This window comes from Electrona antarctica, assembly GCF_951216825.1.
Source record: "Electrona antarctica genome assembly, chromosome: 16".
NCBI classification, from domain to species: Eukaryota; Metazoa; Chordata; class Actinopteri; order Myctophiformes; family Myctophidae; genus Electrona; species Electrona antarctica.
In genome coordinates, this window is record NC_136797.1 from 27,159,789 (window position 1) to 27,181,867 (window position 22,079).

At 43.7% G+C, this 22,079-nt stretch overlaps 1 protein-coding gene across 4 annotated transcripts in view; it reads left to right on the top strand.

Moving 5' to 3' along the window:
* The window catches only part of nedd4l (NEDD4 like E3 ubiquitin protein ligase), a 70,520-nt gene that overhangs the window by 16,245 nt on the left and 32,196 nt on the right, over positions 1 to 22,079 (top strand). Inside the window, exons 1-9 of one of the 4 annotated variants that reach the window (XM_079523715.1) lie at positions 3,262 to 4,448; positions 10,131 to 10,166; positions 11,160 to 11,210; positions 13,822 to 13,883; positions 15,116 to 15,218; positions 17,247 to 17,401; positions 17,912 to 18,050; positions 18,880 to 19,077; positions 19,855 to 19,932. In XM_079523715.1, the coding sequence (XP_079379841.1) occupies positions 3,294 to 4,448; positions 10,131 to 10,166; positions 11,160 to 11,210; positions 13,822 to 13,883; positions 15,116 to 15,218; positions 17,247 to 17,401; positions 17,912 to 18,050; positions 18,880 to 19,077; positions 19,855 to 19,932 (1,977 nt within the window). In that variant the 5' untranslated portion in view covers positions 3,262 to 3,293. Of the gene's footprint in view, positions 1 to 3,261; positions 4,449 to 10,130; positions 10,167 to 11,159; positions 11,211 to 13,821; positions 13,884 to 15,115; positions 15,219 to 17,246; positions 17,402 to 17,911; positions 18,051 to 18,879; positions 19,078 to 19,854; positions 19,933 to 22,079 lie in introns of those variants that run through there. The other 3 variants (XM_079523713.1, XM_079523712.1, XM_079523714.1) reach the window with 3 other exon arrangements.

Here is a 22,079-nt window from a genome sequence, read left to right on the forward strand (position 1 = left end):
GGTCAGAGGCTGCATAGAATTTAAACATAATAATAATAATGTCCTTGCATGCCTCACATTTATGGGCATCCCAATTTCATTTATTTGGAAGTGTTTTGTTGTGTGCCCTCTGACACGTTCCCTGATTTGATCCCTTAGGGCTTGTTTTTCAGTCAGGGCTCAGATGTTGGAAGTGGAAGGTTGCACTGTGGTTCTATCAAACATTTTCTCCATCATGGAAACTAGAGCTCTCAATTTGTCACTGTATAAATCAATACCCAATACCTTTAAAATTATTTGACAAATTTTCAAAAATAGCAGACCTACAAGCTCGTAGCGCGCCACTCGGTGGCACGCTATGAGCTTGTAGGTCTGCTATTTTTCAATAGCTAAAGCATAACATAATGCTGACACTGTGGTTCTATCAAACATTTTCACCATCATGGAAACTAGAGCTCTGAATTTGTCACTGTATAAATCAATACCCAATGCCTTAAAATTATTTGACAAATTTGCTCTGTAATTCGAGTTTACAGGACGTCTTCGTATACGGCAAAGAGCATTGCTTTCCTTGTGTTTAACACATTTTGTGCCCAAAACGTCTGTGGACGTCCTGGGTATTACCGCACGTGCATAGCCCAAGACGTCTGTGGACGTCTTTGGAAAAAAAAAAGAAAAAAAAAATATTTTAATTTTTTTTTATTAAAAGAAATCAGAAAAATCAAAACACTTTTTTTTAACACGTGGTGCCAAAGTTTGTGTTTTCGCCATTGAGAATGCATTTGGCGTTTAAATTAAATAACTCAGAAACTATAAAACATTTCAAAGTAAAAAGTTCCAGCATGTGTCTCCACAGTCAGCTGAATTATAAAAAATGTGAATGGATTTTCTAGGTGAAAGTGTTTTTGGGCAGTTTTGCGTGGGCTCTCAATGTGTTAATATAGGCCGTCTCCCAGCGGTCTCCCAGTTGCCATGACAACAAGATAAGACCACTGAATAATGTCAAATGTCTTGGCTACCTGTAGACCTGGCTAATATATTATCTCTGTGTTGAGGTGGTTTCTTCACCATGGCTAATTATAGTGTTTAATCAGAGGAAAGTTTAAGTGAAAGTTACTTTGTTGACATATCTTCTTAAGATAATAATATTCTACGGAGGAAGTAGAACCTCCCTGGAGATGATTATAGGATAATGGATAAGAGCTTGTGGTGTAATTAATGTTTGCTCTTACTGTATACCTCTGGGACTAGATGTTCAGTTTGACGTTTGATCTAAGTAGACAGTGGAATCGTCCGACAGACTTGGTGTTCTTGGCTGAATGAAGCACATTCTGTTGGGGTTTCGCTGGTTCAACAATGCTGCTACCGAGGCTGGAACAACGGAGACGGCTGAGAGATTCAAGCTGGGAATGTGTGTGTTAGAGTTTTCCTCTTCCACTTTTCCTGAACGTACGGCATATGAGGAGAAAAGTTATTTGCAATCGACTCGTATTTTTGTTGAACTGTAATTTATGCTAGTGTTCCCAAGTCGCATAAGGTGAAAGTAAAGTATTGTTTAGAGACCTGCTGGCTTTTATCCCTGTACTTAGCTTTAGTTTACCTCTTGGCATCTTCCCACTGTTGCAGACGGTAGAAGCAGAACACAGACTCCCTCAGGCCTGGCTCTGTCCTTATAAAGCAGACAACACTTGATGAGTGTTAAAACGGCTGTGCACTGGTGGTGCCATTGTTTTCCAAAGCGGTGACGCCCAACCCAGTGGTGTGACTGGTGACACTTCTTTGGGTGGCGCTTACTGCCTGGATTGTCCATATTTGTGTTGCGCTCAAAGTACAAAGGTTTTTTACCTTTGACCCTGTGTGCCATTGTTATTTGTAAGCATGTCCAATTGGAGAGAAGGGCAGAACTGCACGTCTGCCCTTGTTTGAGTTTACCTGCATGCTCGCTATGGTGATGATGGTATCATTAGCATCTGTGGTGTCCCGTCCGCTGATTGGTTCTTATTATGTCACTGTAGCATGCTGTGCTACTGTGGGTTCTTGCTGACACAATGAATGCGATATTTTAAGTGTAGCAACAGTGAAAACAGCACATTATAGGTAAACAGTGCTTTTATTTTACATTCCACAGACCAGAAGAAGACAGAGCGCTCTCATACTTTGTCTGGAACGTTGTCTGTGGCCTTGGTCTGTTATGTTTCTCTGATTCCTAATGCTCATCTCTTGGCCTGTTTTCCACTATTGAGACCATTCTTCATAGCCCTCCCCTTTTTCCCTTTTCATTCTATCATGCACCATAAGATGTGTAATTGTACTTTGACTTTGGCACAGATAGGCTGACACCACTGAGGCTTGGACCATAGGTCTTAGAAGCCATGAAGGCCAGAACAAGGGAACCACTATGGGGACTTTATGCCTCTCAAAGGCCACTTTATCTGAGGAGCTTTGTCTGTTCTCTCTGTGTACAGGCAGAGAGTTCACCCTTAAACCTAGCCTCAGGAAAACAAGAGTATTTACATGCAACCATGTAACCTAAACCTACATTTATTCATTAGCAGTTTTAATTCTGTAGAAAGGCTTTGCTTTAAGGCAGAATTAGATCTGCTCATGTATTTAATTGTTTGCTGTGTAAACGTAATCTGAGTTGAGGTTCCCAAAAATGTAAGGACTGTAATAGGTAGGGCCTAATTGGAGTCCTGGCACAAGACAACATACGGGTCAAAAACAGTTTATGTTGTGGGCAACATGACTTAGCAGGTTAGATGTGTCTGCATGGGGCCAGTGGGGGGCATTTAGCACTGTGGGCAGCGTGGGGTTGTAACAGGAGGCAGGGGAACCATTTGTGGTCACGTGACTGACAAGCAGCCCACTGTCACCTCGGAAACCAGGAGCGCCGGTCGCTCTTATACAGTCATGCCTGGAATGCTGGTCCTCACTCGGCCCAGTCTATTTCTGCTGTCTGTCGCTATTGCCTGGTAGTGCTAAGAGTTTGGCATAGGGCTCCCCCCTCTCTCTCTTTGGTTTCACTCCTCCTCTTGAGTGTGTAGCGTTGAGTTGTCAGCTCACTGGTAGTGCCTCTTTTGTTTTTGTGGCGTGGGTCTGCTGTACTTTCCTCTGTACAGTTTACTGTGGGAGGGAAAGTTGTGGAAAAGACTCAGGGGGGAAAAAGAGAGTGGAGCAAAAGAAGGAAGGGGATCAGCCAGCCAGCCAAAGAAGAGAAGAAGTGGGCGACACTTGAAGACAGAGACGGGAGCCAAAGTAACGAGCCAGACATCCAGCCAGTCACAGAATAGAGTGCTGTAGAGCGCGGGGTGAAAATGTCTCACCGGCTGCGTCTGTACTTCGGTTCAGGCCGCAGTAACACAGCCCCGGAGCTTCAGGTACTAGAAAGAGACTCCTCGGAGCAGCAGGGAGACAGCGATGTGGCCATGACGTTCCGCATGCAGCCACCTCCGGCATTTAGGAGGCCATCTCTGGAGCCAGCCGTGCAACACTATTCAAGACCTCCCAGCTCTTTGGCCCTGGGCTCTGAGCATTCACTCAAACGCAGTTCCTCTATGTTCATACCCCAGCTCACCCCTTTGGCCGAACCACGGCCCACCAAGAGCTCCTCTATGCAGATCTCCCTCCAGCGCTCCAACGGACCAGGCACCGCTAATCTAAATGGATTTGCAGACGATGTCCCGCCACCCTCTTACACTCCTCCAGGACCTGCTCCTGCCTACACAGAACCAGGGGTCTATACGGACTTTCCACTATCGCCACCACCTCCGTACTGCAGCCCGGAACCTCGACCTGCAGAAAACTCGCACACTAATTCCTCAGAGCCTGGAATGCCTAAACGCCGGGTATTCAACATCGGCCCCAATGGCCATGCTGTACGCAACAGCCAGCCTGGCATCGGCGGGATTTGTATCCATAGGAACTCTCCTGACGGTTCTGACATCCAGCAGTTCAGAATCCTCCCTTACAGCGGTACAGGAGGTCCAGGTGGATGGTACGTCCAGCGGCACAACTCGGACCGAGACTCGGAGGTCAACGGTGGCGCGCAGAGGCTTGTGTTCCAGGTCCAGCAAAATCTGAGTCAGGATCAGAGCCAGCGGAGGCAACCAGCTGCCTCCTTCCCAGGAGAGTACACTGATCTGGCCTTTGGCAGCTCCAAGAGCGGTCGCATGGTGTGTTACCCCATGGTTCGAATGGAGAGAACCTCGTCCCCCCAGAGGTTGTCTCTGGGCAATCAAAACCAGAGATCAGACTCAGATAGCCCAACTTCAGAATATAACCAAACAGAAATGGACACGCAGAGAATCATGGACGCAGAAGAAAGATCCAAAGGTTGCACTTTCAAAATCAGAGGAAAGACACCCAGAAGACAACCTCATTTCAAGATCTGTTTTACTCCGAGTGGGAGTAGAGATCAGGATATAAGCTTTAGCAATGACTCGACCAGGAATAAACCAATGAATCCACAGGTAATGATCACAAACTACATTTGCTCAAAAATACTTTATGAAAAGGTCTTCAACTGGTTGATTTAATGTTATAAAGATAATGTACAGTGATAACCCATAACTTTTGAGACAAAGCAAATAACAAAATGTAAATATTGTATCTTAAACAATGTTAGTTGAATAGAAAGTGAACCTGGGGAAGTTGGTGTTGTTCCTTAGGACTTTTGGCAGAAGAGATAACAGAAGGATGTAACACATAAGGGACATTTTACCATGTAACATGAGTTGGTTTAAGTATGTAAAGGAAAGTGACTATTTGAAGGGCAAGAAGAAGAGAGGGTGGTGACATTCTGGGAAGTGAGGCACCCAGAGAGTAGCTGTGTTAAACCACACGCGCGCGCGCACGCACACGCGCGCGCACGCCCAGGCAATCCTTTAACTCCACAACCGCAGGATTCAAAGGATCTGTTTAATAATCACATCCAAGGAAAGGAGCGGACTAAAAAAGTTTAAAAAAAAAGCTTAAATATTTCTTGCAGTTTTTGCCTTCATTATAAGTCACTGAAGCATGGCTCTTAAATGTTGGTAATACATTTACTGCAACCACTGTTCTTTGAGAGTTAGCTGTTTCTATCTTTAGCTGTGCTTCAAGTGTGGTAGTTGATTTTGAGCACAGGCAATAGGCAGGCAGAATGTTTTTCTCTCTTCTGGCTCTAGGATGGTAGAGATCTTTCTCCTTGCAGCTGCTCTGCAGGCGATTAAGATGTCATTACAGAGCGAATGATGATGGAGAAGGTTAACAAGCTATCAATATCAACTTTTCCTAAAAGCCTGGAGTCTTTTTGATGAAGGCTAGCTGTCCATTAGCTGCTTCTGTGTGACTCAAGTGTTCTTGTTTTTGAGTGGTGTAAACCACTCCTACAACTGGCTTTGTTAGTCTGTGCAGAAAAAATGAGCATGGTTGCTATTGAGTGGTGTAAACCACTCCTACAACTGGCTTTGTTAGTCTGTGCAGAAAAAATGAGCATGGTTGCTATGTTCACCCTGTTCACCCGGGTGTGATTTCATTACGTCAGACATGATTTCATTACGTCAGACAGGCTATATAAGACCTTACACCACTCAGTTCACACGGGTGTGATTTTTTTAATGTGTCACTGTAACCATTCATTACTTGTCATTATTATGTGCTTAAAGGGACATTTCACCGCTGGAAGAAACCACAGTAACTCAATCTTAATAGTATTTGTAGTAGATAACAGTAGCACAATTCGAAATTTGCATCCTATGGCCAGAAAAATAATGAAGTCTGTGTGTTTGACTAGGGTTTGACTGGATTACTGAATTCCTACAATGGCCATAATGCCTTGGTGCACTGCCCCTCCTTTTGGAGAAGGGGAAGGTGTGACTTGTAGTCCAGGAAGGAAGTGAGACCACATATTCATGTCAAATTTTTTGGTCATGAACATGGGGATCATGACAAAAATATCCAAAAACACATATTACACACATAAAAACCCCAGGAAAGTGTTTCTTGTGTCCTAAACAATAAACATCATTAAAAGAAGATCTGGTTGCAACCGTTGCAGAAGGGGTGAAGTGGCCCTTTAACGGTAGGACTGAGCTGGGGGGGGGGGTATGAACGTTGAGGAGCTGTGTAAGATGTATTCAAGATCTAATTTTACATGATTGGTGTCATTGAGACGATGGACACGAGCAGAACGTGACTGTGTCCATGTTGCGTCTTTTACAGGCATCTCACAGCTGGGGGCTTTTAGGGCAAGGAACGCATCTGTGTCGCTTTAGCGTTTAACTGATTTAACCATCATTTTAACCTATAGCTGTAGCGCTATAGCGCGGCACTGAGTGCCACACTATGAGCTTGTAGATCTGCTATTTTTTTTAAATCGTGACAGTGTGGCGCAAATCTTTGAATATATTATTTCAGAGCGAACGTTTTTGAACTCAAATCTTTGCTTCTGGGGGGGGGGGGGGGGGGGTCCCTGGAACAACATATTTTCAGATGGGGGTCGGCGGCCAAATACATGTAATTTTTGGGGTCCTTGGGGAAAACCACTGGCATAGAAACATATTTCATGATTTAGAAGACATTTTATAGAATCTGGTCTCAGTCCAAAATGGGTAATGGAAGAGTGAGGGAGTGTGATTACTGTTCCTTCTTGCCAGTAAGATTGGCTTCAGGTGTTTTTGAGCTATACTCTTAACTTAAGGAAATCCACTGTTTTAGTTTTGAAATTTCATACAATGGTGATTCTGTCCATGTAGAAATATAGTGACGGTGTGAAACGTTATTTGGTTATTTTTCCACTTATATATTGTGGTGAATATTATTATGTTACAATAATATATATTATATATTGTGAATGTTGTGTTTTTGGTTACTATAGCAGGATTGTGTTTCTGTGGAAAGACGTGCAGTGTTGGGGAATTTATGACTTGAATGTGGTTAACCCATTTTGACCTGAGATCAGATTTTAAAGCTATGTTTCTATGTCAGTCGTTCTTTGATTTTTCAAAAATAGCAGACCTACAAGCTCGTAGCACGCCACTCGGTGGCGCGCTATGAGCTTGTAGATCTGCTATTTTTCAATAGCTAAAGCATAACATAATGCTAACACCAAAGGGGTTCCCGCCCAAAATGGGTTTTAACTCGGTGATATCTCTATCTCTGTCCTCTGGCTGTAATAGGTCAGCAACAAGCATTTTGCTAACTTGGAGCAAGCGCCAATACTGCACCTCACTGAAATACACTACCATTTATCTTATTTCTTCACTAAAGAAACAAAATGAGATATTGTACTCTAATGTAAGAAACGGTTCAGGAAACGCAGTTGCATACTTCATTCAATTCAGTGCCCTAAAGCTGTCGGCCATTTTAAATAACCTTTGCATGTAGCCTACGAGTGTGCTTCTCATGACTCTTCAACATATGTACTGTATGTGAGGTGTTTTAATAGTCTTTAGCAGCGTCATAGCAGTAATTTTGACAGCATTTCAGTCAGACCGTGTAAGAATGTATAATATTCTAAATACTTTGTCCTTCAGACACAATTGTGTTGTGATAGTCTGTGCCAGGCTATTTCTAAAGCAAGAGGGAAATCCTCATACATTACGCACCACAATGACAGGACTTCCCCCACTGGTGGCCTGTTGTAAAGCCTGCCCTTGTGTGTGTGTGTGTGTGTGTGTGTGTGTGTGTGTGTGTGTGTGGGGCTGGGTAATTTGGCCGCAGAAAGCTATGCTGTGGACCCATGCCCTCTCCAAAGCCCTGGTGAAGCCCCTGATTTATACTTGGTTGCACGCCAGTGTCGTGCACCTGTGTCTTGCACCGAGAATAGCCGCTTATAGATCTGCAAAGATCAGGCCTAACGCTTAAACTTCTCTAGCCTGCATCTGCCTACAGGTATATCCTCTCCTGCCAATCGCGTCCTTCCCTTAACTACTTCTGTTTCTCTCTCTTTTTCAGTTTTTCTCTTTGTTGCCGTCGGGCAAGAGGCCTTGTGTCTATCTCCTTATTAAATGTTTGTTTCACCCTCGTTTATACTTCGTTATATGCCAGTGTATCCAGACATGTAGCGAGTCTAGCGACAATCAGCTGATATGCTATTTATGAAAATGTTTTTAAAATATTGTTTTATTTCGTTTTTAAATGTTGCCTATAATGACATGCCCGAAATAGGGATGCCAGTTTGAAAGTGGTTAAGTCTTGTCTTTGGGCTCTTCTTTGAGCCTTTATTGCAGTGGAGAGTTGGTATGCCCATCCGGTTATCAGTGGAGAGATGGTATGTCCGGTTATCTAACCGGGGACTCGCTGTCAGGCATTGCAGCCCATATGGTACTTGACCTAATCACTACTAGGGTATCGGATTCCCCCCCAGTTAAAAGTATTAGCCCATTTAGGCCTGACCTCGAAAGTTTTCTGAAATAAATATTTTCACGATTTTTCAAAAATAGCAGACCTACAAGCTCGTAGCGCGCCACTCGGTGGCGCGCTATGAGCTTGTAGATCTGCTATTTTTCAATAGCTAAATTATAACAATGTTTAAAACACCAAAAGGGGTTCCCGCCCAAAATGGGTTAAGAGCTTGTTGTGACTTAATAATAATTTACATTGACGCCATTGGAAGTTATTTTTCCCATTCCAAAGTAATAGTTTTGGACATACAAGGTTTTCCACCTGGCGGCAGCGTCTTGCTTTGCCTCCGTCTCCAGTGAAACCTGGCCCTGTATGAGACAGCTGCGGGCTCAGCCGTGACCCAGTGATGACTCTGCAAATAGCTCCCCTTACGTTCACACAACAGCCAAGCATCAAGGCTTGTTATGGTTGAAGACAAGAAAGAACCGTTGGCTGCTGCTACGGTCCATAGAGACCACAGAATCATTAGCTACCACTGTTGCCGACTCGAGCTATAGGGACTTAACCACATGAACCCTAGCGTCTCTATTCTGCGATGAATATTTTGCGGAAATAACGCAACACAGCTAACTGCTGTGAGCTTGTAGATCGCCTATTCTGTGCGTAGAAAAAAACAAGCAAGTGTAAAGTCTTGGGGGACCTCGGTCAACAAAGTGTATTGGGTTTAAGCCAGGGGTAGTTCACCCCTATCAAATACCCCATGAAGCCTTGACTTCATGGAGATTCTTTAGTGTTTGATGCATTAATGCACATATCTTTGTGTTTACTAAATGGTTTTGTATTTACTCTCATTTTTAATGTTTCTTTTGGGCTTTTCCAATTGGAGCAGTTCAAGGTGTGTGTCAGTATGTACTTTTAAGCGTGTGTGTGTGTGTGTGTGTGTGTGTGTGTGTGTGTGTGTGTGTGTGTGTGTGTGTGTGTGTGTGTGTGTGTGTGTGTGTGTGTGTGTGTGTGTGTGTGTGTGTGTGTGTGTGTGTGTGTGTGTGTGTGTGTGTGTGTGTGTGTGTGTGTGTGTGTGTGTGTGTGTGTGTGTGATGTTTCAAATCTGTGTGTCCATGCATTTACATTTGTGACTCATTTGTAACATATCAATTGTAGTTGCGTAAGCTGTTTATTGTATAGAGTCATATATCCACCCACCCATGCACACTGTACACAGCATCTATTACTGTACTGGCTATCAGAATAAACAACTGTGGTATTTGCACACCTTATTCCATCCAGCAGGGGAACACCACCATTACAGTAGTAATTGTAAGAAAGCTCTAAATCAACATGGTTTTTCCACAGATGTTTCTTAATATAATGCAGTCTTGTTGTTCATTCAACTGCATTTTGAATATGGATGAACCGTCTTTATTTTAAGAAAAATGATATTCCCATAATGCACACTACCAACCCACTGAACCAGTGTCTACAATAGCCGCTATACCCTCATAGGCGATTTGTTGATTAAGGTCAGTTTGGTCTCAATTGACCAATAATCTGTTATTTTATATTTCCCAGCAGCACTGAATGAAAAAGTATAAGCACTTGTACTTGTAAGTAAAATACCAGATTTTAAAGAGGTGCTTTTACATCACTGCATGTGGGAAACTGTAATTTTAAAAATGTGTCAATTAAATCCACTAATCTGTTAGTCATCATTCGTTGTTGGACCATTAGCCAACTGAGAATGTGTTTAGTGGGAGGACAGGCGTAGTCTACAACCAGACACCACTGATACTCCATGCCTGTTGTCTAAATCAGTTGTGTCCCACACACAGGCCGTCAACAAGAATGGGATTTTCCACCTCGGACAGGTAATCACTGATTTCACCGTGGGCTGCTGGCTGCTGTGTGGCTCAGTCACCCTGTTGCCAATCTAAGCTTTGCCTCTCATTCTGCATTAATGGAGGCAGAAACACAAACATAACTACAGGCTACTCTGATTTGTCACACACGCCCCCCTTCCTTACTTCCCCCAGCGCTCCACTTCTGCCTCGTCCCGCCTCCTCTCACTCCGTCTGACCCCCCCCTGGCTCTAATCCGATGGCGGGTTGATGTTGTGTTTCTTTGCTAGGTTCACAGGTTCTTCTCCTATTATGAAATGTCTCTAAACAGGCCTGTCCATAAACAAACCCTAGACTGCAGCTACTACTGCTTGGACACTTGGTGTAAATCTGCGAAGGGAGTTTAATAGAATTGTCCCCCTACTGGGACACATTAATTATCGCTCCTCCTCCTAACATACTGTACAATAGACCTGCCGTATGGTTTATGTGAGTTATGTGACATAAACGGTTTTTGCAATACTCGGATCAACACAAGGTGTTCAAGAACAAGGCTAGAGGTTATTTCTGGATGGGACTCTCCCTTAAGTGAAAATTTGCCCTCTCATCCTATGGTGTCTGTCTGTCTGTCTGTCTGTCTGTCTGTCTGTCTGTCTGTCTGTGTCTGTCTGTCGCTCTCTGGTGTTTCTCTCTCTCTCCCACACATCTTTATTTCTCTCTCTCTCTCTATATACAGTGTATTTGTTTTCTTTTAGATTTTCTCTCTCTCTCCCTTTAGTTTTGTGCCCTCTCTCTCCCCCTCTCTATCCCTCCGCCTCTCGCTCTCCAACGCTGGACCTTCTGGTGGGCTTGGTAAATCCCCCTCATCGTTGTGGTTTTCCCCTTACCTCTCCAAGCCCTGCTGCTGGAAATGGACTCCTTGCTTTTGGTTATTCTTCAGTTCAGCCAGACTGAAAAACAATCTGCTTCTAAATTGAAGGTCTTAAAACACAATCGGCTTGTCTTTTCTTTTTTCTTTTCTAGACCAGAGATGATTTCCTGGGACAAGTCGATGTACCTCTCAGTCATTTGGCGGTGAGTCTGTTTCTGCTATCAAGGAACGTTACAGAAGGAAGAGACGCCGCTGACGTCATGGATACGCCATGACACTTTCATGGGGTGGATGGAGCCGGCTGGACCAGCTCGTGAACAAACATTATTTCTGAACAATTTAAACCTTTGTCACATATAATCGGTTCAGAAATATAAAAGAAGACGCATCACAGGTTGTTTTCTAATAACTTGCTATTCGATGTGCACAGTACATCATTTTATTTGAAGATCTAAACAGCGGCAGGTATCGTTTCCGTTGTGAGATTTGGCTGCGAGACAGGAAACGGTGGAAAGTCTCGCGATACTTGACACGTTCAGAAACGTACATTGTGGTCTTTAGATACCTCCTATAAAATTACACGGTGTATACACATCGAAAAACAACACGGCATATAAAAATGTGTTTGTCTTCTGTTATTTTCCACAAGCGATTACTTTACAAAAGGTCTCAGTCATTCAGAGATGGTGTTTGTTCATGAGCTGGTCACTGGGCTCTCATTGACTCCATGGTAGCGAAAATACCGTATTTTTCATATACCTTGTCTGCTATGAGGAAGGCTATTTAATATTTATGCCTACTTATGATGACTTCCATTGTTGTCATTAGGTTTTTGAGTACTCAGGTGTTCCTTTTGTTCGGCATGGTTAACTTTTGTGAAGGTCAAGCTTAGTGTGTGTGTGTGTGTGTGTGTGTGTGTGTGTGTGTGTGTGTGTGTGTGTGTGTGTGTGTGTGTGTGTGTGTGTGTGTGTGTGTGTGTGTGTGTGTGTGTGTGTGTGTGTGTGTGTGTGTGTGTGTGTGTGTGTGTGTGTGTGTGTGTGTGTGTGTGTGTGTGTGTGTGTGTGTGTGTGTGTGTGTGTGTGTGTGTTGTGTGTGTGTGTCTTGAGTGTGTGAAAGCCCTGGTGGTCACACAAGCAACCTGCTGTTGCAATCAAGCTGCAGAATGGAAAGAAGGCAGTCTGGAATGTAAACAAGAGGTGCCCGCCGGCCTGAGGGCGGGCTACCCTCTGGCCGGCCTGAGGGCGGGGCTACCCTCTGAGGGCGGGCTACCCTCTGGCCGGCCTGAGGGCGGGGCTACCCTCTGAGGGCGGGCTACCCTCTGAGCAAATGGAAAGTGCCATGCTGGCTAAATTGACACACACTCAGTTGCATGGACAAGCTTTTAAAAAACAATAACAAATGGAGTCCATGGAGAGGCCATTAGCCAATAGGCATTAGGTCACCTTACACAATTCTTGTGTGTGTGTGTGTGTGTGTGTGTGTGTGTGTGTGTGTGTGTGTGTGTGTGTGTGTGTGTGTGTGTGTGTGTGTGTGTGTGTGTGTGTGTGTGTGTGTGTGTGTGTGTGTGTGTGTGTGTGTGTGTGTGTGTGTGTGTGTGTGTGTGTGTGTGTGTGTGTGTGTGTGTGTGTGTGTGTGTACCCATTGATCCTTAGCATACATGATTCATAGTCACAGATCATTCCTTTACTCACCACCTCTGTGCTTGCTTCTGTTAGTATAGGCATTCTTCCATTAACCTTCCATGAAGCCTGTCCACTACAATAATCTTTAACAGGCTTCTAGCTACGTTGGCCCTATGAATCACTGTGTCAAGTCACTTCATCTCTGAGTCACCCAGGCCACGTTGTGAGATAATGCTGAAGTAGAGGAATCATCAGTTAGTTTGAATGACTGACACCGTTTTATACTTCCCGCATATGACAGTGATGATGCAGAACTAACGGATCTTCAAGCTCACCACACGTCACATTGTGACACGTGAGCATACTGTAGATCTGCAAAAAAAATTGACATGCCTAAATACTTGGGATTTCAGGTTGAAAGTGGTTAAAAGTATGTCTGTTGATGTAATATATAATGGAATGTACTGTATTTTCCTCATTAAATAATGAGCTGTTAGCACCGACATGTTAACTCCCAACGCCCTTTGTCCTTTCTATTAGTAACGCCTGACGCCCAGGACGAAGTATTGTCCAAAAGACGAAGTTTATTGATATGAGAACGGATCGCAGGGCTCTATAGCCCAGGAGCGCCTGTTGGGCAATCCTCTGTGTTGCGTAAGAGTGAGATGTCATCGAAAAACTCCCTCCCCTGTTTAGCTGATGATAAACGAAAATCTAAAAACGTTCATAACTCGCGATCTAAATCATCCCGTCTAATTATGAAAAAAGATCCTGTGTTAGACGGCGCTCCGCGGTCCAGTCGCTAGTCGCGATAGATTTATTCTTACCTCCCGTTGTTGTCGATCGACTCTAGAGTGGTGTGGCTATTGTTAGCTGCTACACACACATTCACAACAACATCCGGTCCGTCCGGAAAAGGGGTCCGTGTTTATAAATCGATTGGGCGCTATAATGTAATGGATTAAATAACCCCGGGCAATTAAAGTGTTAATTAAGTGAGATCCACCTTTTCTACTGTTCAGGGTGTAAGTGGAGAAACTCAACATTGCATAATGACTCCACTTGAGATGGGCTGTGTACTACCTATTATAGCCCTGATATTTTGATACTCTCTGACTGAGTATCACAAGTTGGTTGGTTGTACAGTACATGCTGTTGATTGATTTTAAGTCTTGTTGTTGTCGTTTTGCAGACGGAGGACCCTGCCATGGAGAGGCCTTACACATTTAAAGACTTTCTTTTGCGGCCCAGAAGGTTTGTTTCTATGGCATGTGACATGTTGACTGGCCACTTAATGTGAGCAATGAATGACTACCAGTATGTAGCCTGTGGTGTGAAATGAGGTGCGACTTCAAATCATGCTCCCAAAAAAGCTTTTGGTGGGGGAACGTCATTGGCCAGGCACACTTTTACTGCCTGTGATTTAGCATGTACAGATTGCTCACCGCCAACAGTCTGGACTGACTGCTGTCAGTGTTGACTTTCTGTATGCAAATTAACAAATCAAAATTGGGCAAAACGTTGGCTTGTTGGCACTCATGTACTCATGTACAGACAAGTACAAATGTATATGAGATCGTTGTAGCCTCTGCAACCGTAGTGCGGTGTCTCTGTGTGAACTCCAAACTGTATCTGATCAACCCGCCACAGAGTGACAGAACCAAGGCTTGCTTTGTAAAGAAGAACCCTCTTAGCAGTCATTGTAGCCACATGTTAGTGCACATGGGAAACCATTACCTCCGCCAACTCAGAACTGGCTTCTCCTAGTCGGTGCAGTGTGGAGAATTCTAGTCTTGATAAAAAAGGTTTGATGATTTTGCTATCACATGGAAAAGGGAGATGAATTACTTTTTTCTTTCCTGGCTTATAATTTAGAGTAGCCAATAATCCTTTACCCCCCTTTTCTCCCCAATTTAGTCGTTATGCCTATTCATTCCTCCCCACACACATTTCAGTGTTGTCACTGCTGTTGTATCCTACTGACTCACCTGCCAGTGAGGAGCCCCCACCGGGAGGACGTAGAGCCTTCGCCCTTCGTCCTACTCCTCCCCGCCCATCACACAGAGATGATGGTGTCCTCTCCCTTTTTTGCCCTGTTTTGATCGTAGCACTAGGTATGTTGTGTTGCAGACAGAAAGTCATGCTCCTTACGGGCTCGGATGTGCAGCAACCCAAATGAGCAGCGGTTAAGCTGTGATCATTGATTTGTCTGCATATTTTTCTCCAAAAAGATCAGAGCCCTCACAGCAAGGTTGTGGTAAAACAGGCATAGAGTGAGAAGGAGCAGTTGGTTAGCAGTTTATACAGTGAGAAGGAGAAGTTGCGCACACACACACTTACCGTAAGTGGTGGTTTCCAATCTCCTGATGACACCGAGCAATAACATGAATGGTATTGGTACATTGAGGGACACTTCAGAGTTATGTCATTTTTTTTTTTTACATTTCTTTCTCTTAGTGGGTTATTTTTTGACATTCTTCCTCCAGTCACAAGTCCAGGGTGAAGGGCTACCTGCGACTGAAGATGGCATATCTACCCAAGCAAGGAGGAGCGGAAGAGGAGGCTGGTGAGATGAGGGAGGAGACGGAGGTGAGTTCATTGCACCTGTTGACTTACATCAGTCATCTACAGTACGACCTACTATGATGTATGACTCCATGTTTGGGCAAGGTTTCCCGCCCTATCCAACCACCATGGGTTTCCGTTATAGCATACAGTTAAGGTGGTTGCACACCGGCCGTGTTTTTCGGAAAACCGATGGAGAAACGCCGCTAAAAATCCGAATTCGCATCCGATTCGCGCCCGGTGTGTGGAGACCTTTAAATAAATCAAACAATATATAAAACATGGCCTCCTGGCAGTAAGTGTACACAAGAAGTTTGTCGCTGATTAGTCCAGCGCTTCGCGAATTTGGTCCTGTACAGAGTCAGACGGACAGACCCATTTCTAGGCGACTTGCCTCCTACACAGCCAAGCCATAACACGATGGCCCTGCCAAACCAGATCCTATTTCAGTAATCCTGAGGTCTTGAATCATATCATATCTTTGCTCATTTGTATAATTAATTTCATAGCTAATGGGTAAATGTATTCAGTTGATACTATCTCGCACAATGATTGCTTTTTAGACTGAGGGCAGGACATTTTATTTTTTAAAGAATTCAAGCAGTATCCTTTAGCCAAAAAAATGGAGACAATGTCTTCTGCAGGTTAAGGTCTGGAAAGTAAATTTACAGTACTCCCCCTTATTTGGAGAAAAAAATAAAATTGTTGCCTCTCTCGTCCGCTTTCTCTTTCTCACTCTCTGTGTCTCTGTCTCTGTCTCTCTCTCTCTCTCTCTCTCTCTCTCTCTCTCTCTCTCTCCTCTCTCTCTCTCTCTCTCTCTCTCTCTCTCTCTCTCTCTGTGTCTTTCTGTTGCTCGCTCAAATTGTGGATTGTTTTTGCACTTATATGCAGGATTGCATGCATATAAGTATGCATTAGACTAGAGAGTATGATAGGGAGTATATATTTTCAGACAATGAAAGATTGCATAGATAAAGTGACATTTAACAGGCTAAGAAGGGGGGAGGGTGCACATAAAAAACATAATTTGCAGACTATACGGAATTTCCTTTTACTTGTGTCTCCGCCAGGCCAAAAGCATGGCCGAGACTACTGTATGTTTTGCACCCTGTCTGTCTGGCCGTCCGTCCGTCCTTCTGAGAGCAGCTAGTCTCGCGTGCACAGCGAAACTGACCACACACACTCCCTGGATGCCAGAGCAGAACTCTAAATGTTTCACATGGGCCTACTGATAATTTTTTCAAACAACGTGCAAATCGGTACACAGTATCTCTCTATTAACTCTATAGTCATTAAACGAAACGGTTCTTTCAGCTTTGTCATATTCCATCATGATTGGCTAAGATTGGCTTGCATTGTTTGCAAGAGTGCTCCGTTTTGAACAAAATGTCTCGAATCATGAACACATTGTGCGATTTCCGTAACATTTTGCACGTACATTCCCACTGGGCCGAGGAAGAAATGCCACTTGAAAATGTTCAAATCATGGTCATGCCTCATGGTCGCGCTATAACAGGCCGATTTGTGTTTTTATGCATAACTGCACCAATCTGTGTAAAACTTTGTGTGCATACACACGGCTGGAAATGTCATAGGGAATCCAATCGAGGGATGCATTGGACGTGTGTACACGTCCTAGCGCATCCTCAATGATACCAGGCGAGAGAAGAATATTCTGAATTATTTCCTTTTTTCTTCTTCAATCGGACTCTCGGCCACCGTACTTCGTTCTCTACGGTCATATTAGTTTCCCGTTGACTTAGCTGTCAGAAAGAATGCCTCGTCTCTCCTAATCCAGGGCGCTTTCCGTGGTTTTGATCTGATGGATATACTAGCGCTTCATTTCTGCTCCTCATCCGCCTCTCGTTCAAAATATGAACGCTTTTTGGAGCTTCTAGCTCACATTGTGAGCTAGATCAGCTATTTGAACTATTTAAAAATGTTTTTCAAAATAGTAAAAGAAAATCACACTCATAATAACCGTATGTCTCTTTCCTCGGCTTCTGTTGCATTTCCCTTTCCAACTCTTGTCTCGCCTGCTCCGTTGACCAGGCTTATGAAGACTCGCCGGATTCGGCCACCCAGCGCCCTCCACAGTTGCTGCCCCCGCTGCCCGCAGGCTGGGAGGAGAAGGTGGACAACTTGGGCCGCACCTACTACGTGAACCACAACAACCGCTCCACACAGTGGAAACGGCCCTCCAACATGTATGTTTTTTCAGAAAACTGTCACGATTTAGAACAGTGGTTCCCAAACTTTTTCATGTCAAGGACCCTCAAATTGACACTAATTGGCCCCAATTTGAAGAGATATGCCAAGGACCCCCATAAGAGAAGATTTTTACGGCTCTAGCAGAGATTCTCAACCCGTTTAATTTCAAGGACCCCCAGTTTTACATGCATTAGTCTACGGACCCCCATTTAATGGCATTTCTATCTCTGGGACCCTCACTTTATATTGTAAAATCAATGTTAATTTAACTGAGAGTGTACAAATGGTTTAGTTACAGACCCATAAGGACCCCTGGGGGTCCCCGGACCCCGCTTTGTGATTTAGAAGACCTCTGTAGAATCGGATCCTCGGGTCTTATCCATAATTCTACGGATAGGCTTTGAACGAAAACGGACATTCTGCAATCTAACAATGCATTGCATCACGATATGTTGTGAGTATAAACCAGGCTTGAGTAGATGTGTGTGCATGTCTTTGTTCTTCAGGGATGTGATTTCGGAGACGGAGAGCGACAGCCAACAGCGACAGAACAACCTGGACGCGCACCGCGTGTTCCGCGCCCGCCGTCACATCAGCGAAGACCTGGAGGGCGAACACCTGGAGGCCATCAGGGACATGGAGAACGTGAGACACCGCACACGCCTTCAATTCGCCTGTAGAGGAAATAATAAACTGTGAAGTCATGGTGCAGTAATGCACTACTTCTGTTGGGGTGTAAAAGTTAAAGAAGCTACAACTACAATTTGTTTTTAATATTTAATTTCATATTGTTTATGTCCCTCAAATTTCTAATGGTTTGAGCCTAAATCACCGCTCTGATATAACCAGTCTTTCTGACTTCTGTGGTGGGGGCACTGATATGCAAATTATTTAATCTTTCAGTCATTATAATACTAATGCTAGATAAACCCAGGCTTGTTTCCATTCCATGCCAGCTTGGAAAATCAACAATGGCGGACATTGTAAACAAAGTGGAAATACAAATTGAAGACTGAAGACTGAAGAGGGGGAGGAATTATACAAAGTAGGGCGATACTGATGCCAGTACGGGTACCACCAAATCAGTTAGCTGTTCCTGAGAGCAATTTCCATAAAAGCCCCTATGATGAGAATGCCTGGTTGTTCAAAATTGCTTATTTGGGAGGATAGAAAACACATAGGGGAGCGCAAAAAAACACCCCAAAAAAATTGAGAAGTTGAATTTCATGTTGTAGGACCTTTAAAGTGCTGGTGTACGTTAGGGCATTAAGCAACTAGTCGACTAGTTTACTAGTTTACTAGTCGACTAGTAAATCCACTAGTCGACCTTGTTGGTACTAGTTGACTAGTTGATAAGAAACGATTTCGTAGGCCTCAAGATCAGGTAGATTATAGTTATAGTCACCAATGTACACAGTTTTTAAATGTACAAATATTTATTTCCAAAAAAAAACGCGGTCTCCTTTCTTTGCAGTCGTGGGAACTAATCTCGGAAGATGACTCCAATGACCACGTGGCCCAGTCGTCCCTGCCAGGCCTCTCGGTTTCCACGACGCCCCAGCCCCCACAGACGCCAGCAGGGCCGCCGCCGGAGTTCTCCGAGGATTTGAACCTGCGGCTGTCGCTTCCCCCCGACACCAATGGAGAGGTGGAGAGGCCTAGCTCTGCTCTGGTGAGACCATTACATCAATCGCTACTTTTGATTGAATCTAGACCAGTGCTTCTCACTAGGGATCACCCTGTCACGTTTTTATGCTCCCGATCCGATTACGATCATTTGATTTTCAGTACAATATCCCAAATCACAGACAATATCCAGTCTAATATCATGATATGGATATAATATTGATACTAGGGATGTCCCGATCATGTTTTTTTGCTCCCGATCCGATTCCGGGGACCCTGGGGAAGGGTTCCAGGGGGTCCCTAAAGTATTGATACCAGAAACAAGTCCTAGAAATGTAAAAGGTTGCGAACCAGTGACCATCTAGACTTCTTGGCAGATCCCAGATCATAGTCTTTGGAATGAAACTTCATTTAGTTTGAAACTTCATTTAGTTTTAGTCACATTTTAGTCATCTGAAATGTTTCAGTGTTACTCTAGTTTTAGTCCACTAAATATAAGATTTTAGTCGACTAAATCTACAGTTGATTGTAGAGTGTAAAATGACTTGTCTTTATCTCTTGTCCACTAGTCCCTTCCTAATATTTTAGTCTAGTTTTTATTTGTTGACAAAATTGTCAACATAATTTAGTCTTAGATTATGTCATCATGGCTTAGTTTTTATTTTGTTTCCCTACCGTGTAAATTAAAACGGTAGTCAACAAACATTTTCCATCATAGTTTTAGTCAATGAAATCAACTCGTGGTGACTGATGCCAGTTCTAAGGTGATTGTTCCATCTGTCTCTCATCCGTACTGTATGTGTTCTCCTCTCTGTTCTGACAGAGCCAGCTGTCCAACAGACTTCGCTCCTCCAGTATGACGGATGGCGTTAGCGATCAGGCCCAGGCTCCTCCCCCATTGGTATGCATTTTCTCTCCCCTCTTTTTCCCTTCCGTTTGTTTCCTTTGGTTAATTTGTGGCTTGTCGTGAGGATCCGCATATCTTCATTGTATTATGATGCCTCTGCAGACTGCCGCATTCACTCCATGTCTTGAAACGACATGCTGCGTTTATCTTGCTCCTCTATCGCCCACACTTTGCTGTAGACGGTGTACAAATGGTCACCCATGATCGTCTATCTTCTCTGTCCATAACTCGCAGTACACATGGATTTAAAGTTCTCAGTCGCCACCACTGATTTCAGTCATTTGGATTCCATAGAAGCCAGCGTGTCTTCTGTGAAAGCATGCTGCGCACCGAAAATAGCAGATCTACAAGCAGATAGCAGATCTACAAGCTGACACACAAGCAAGCTTGTAGATCTGCTATTTCGGTCATTAGTTATTTTAAGATGAAAGACTATTTGAAGTGATCAAACTAGCAGTAGAATACAAGTTTAGAAGAATACCAACGAAGTTGCGCAACTTGCCCCGGGCGTACAGCCTGCTCAGCCTGGTATTCCTAAAGTAACCTAAGTAAATTATGCTTAACCCATTCAGGCCTGACGTCGAAATTAAAAAAGAAAAAGTTTTCTAAATCATGACAATTTTCGGAAAGATTTGAGGCACATTTTAACGATTTTTCAAAAATAGCAGACCTACAAGTTCATAGCGCGCCACTCGGTGGCGCGCGATGAGCTTGTAGATCTGCTATTTTTCAATAGCTAAATTATAACATAATGTTTAAAACACCAAAAGGGGTTCCCGCCCAAAATGGGTTAATGGTTAATGTGGTTAAACGCTAACGTGACATGGATGCGTTCCAGGTCTCAATGGATTAAACGATTAAACCTAACCTTATTCCTAACCTTAACGCCAGTAAAGTAAAACAGTAAAACAAATTCAAGAATACAAGAACCGCCACACCGAGCGGTCGGCGGGAAAAAAAGAGCTATGAGCTTGTAGATCTTCTTTTTTTCAATACCTAAAGTATATAACGTAATGCTTGAAACACCAAAAGTGGTTCCCGTCCTGAATGGGTTAATTTCAAGGGCCATTATTCAGCATTTGAACCACGGACCACCATTTGATGGATGATGGGCGACGGTACCCGTTACCGTAACGTTTAGAAGCTTCTTCCAGAAACACGGATGGTCTCTGAAATGTCACAAAAGCAACCTTAATGCCTCAAATCTGTGATTGCTTCAGCTGGTCGGCCAAAAATGTCATCATTACATTTTCGATGTCTTGCTTCATCCTGTGAGTACATCATCATAGCACACTGTCCTGCACCACGCTCTGCACCTTCACCTCCCGCTCACTTCGACCCCCTGTCCTTCCTGCCAGGCAGCCACGCCACGTCTTCCTTTCTTCTCTTTTTTTCCACCTTCATTTCCCGCAACTCCTCCGCGTTGGTCATGATTCGTTCGTTCTCTGCCAGCTCTGCAGCATCAGTGAAACCTGTGGCGTTAGCCGTTAGGGCTGTGTGCCAGCAGGACACTGTGGGTGGGACAGGATAACAATAGAAAACCCAGGCGCACACAGTGTAGAGCAGTGGGTTTTCAACCATTTTTACCCATTTAGGCCTGATGTTGAAGTTTAAAAAATGTCTTCTAAATCCTGACAGTTGCTCAATAATATTTGGGCCACCGACCCCCATCTGAAAATGTTATTCCAGCAACCCCTCAGAAGCAAAGATTTGAGTTAAAATTGTTCGCTCTGAAAGAATATATATATTAAAAGATTTACCCCACATTTTCAAGATTTTTCAAAAATAGCAGATCTACAAGCTGATAGCGCGTCACTCGATGCCGCGCTATGAGCTTGTAGATCTGCTATTTTTCAATAGCTAAAGTATATAACATAATGCTTAAAACACCAAAAGTGGTTCCCGTCCTGAGTGGGTTAATTTCAAGGGCCATCATTCAGTATTTGAGCCACGGACCACCATTTGATGAAATTTAGCCTCTCAGACCCAAGACTAAAGAATATTTTATTTTGTTCGGTCGTTGAATGAGATTTTGACCACAATTCCATGCTGTATTGATGTTGGTACCATAGGAGAGATAACCGGCAAAACCAAAATAACAATTATATTTTACATTCTCTAATGTAAATTCTCTTCTTGTA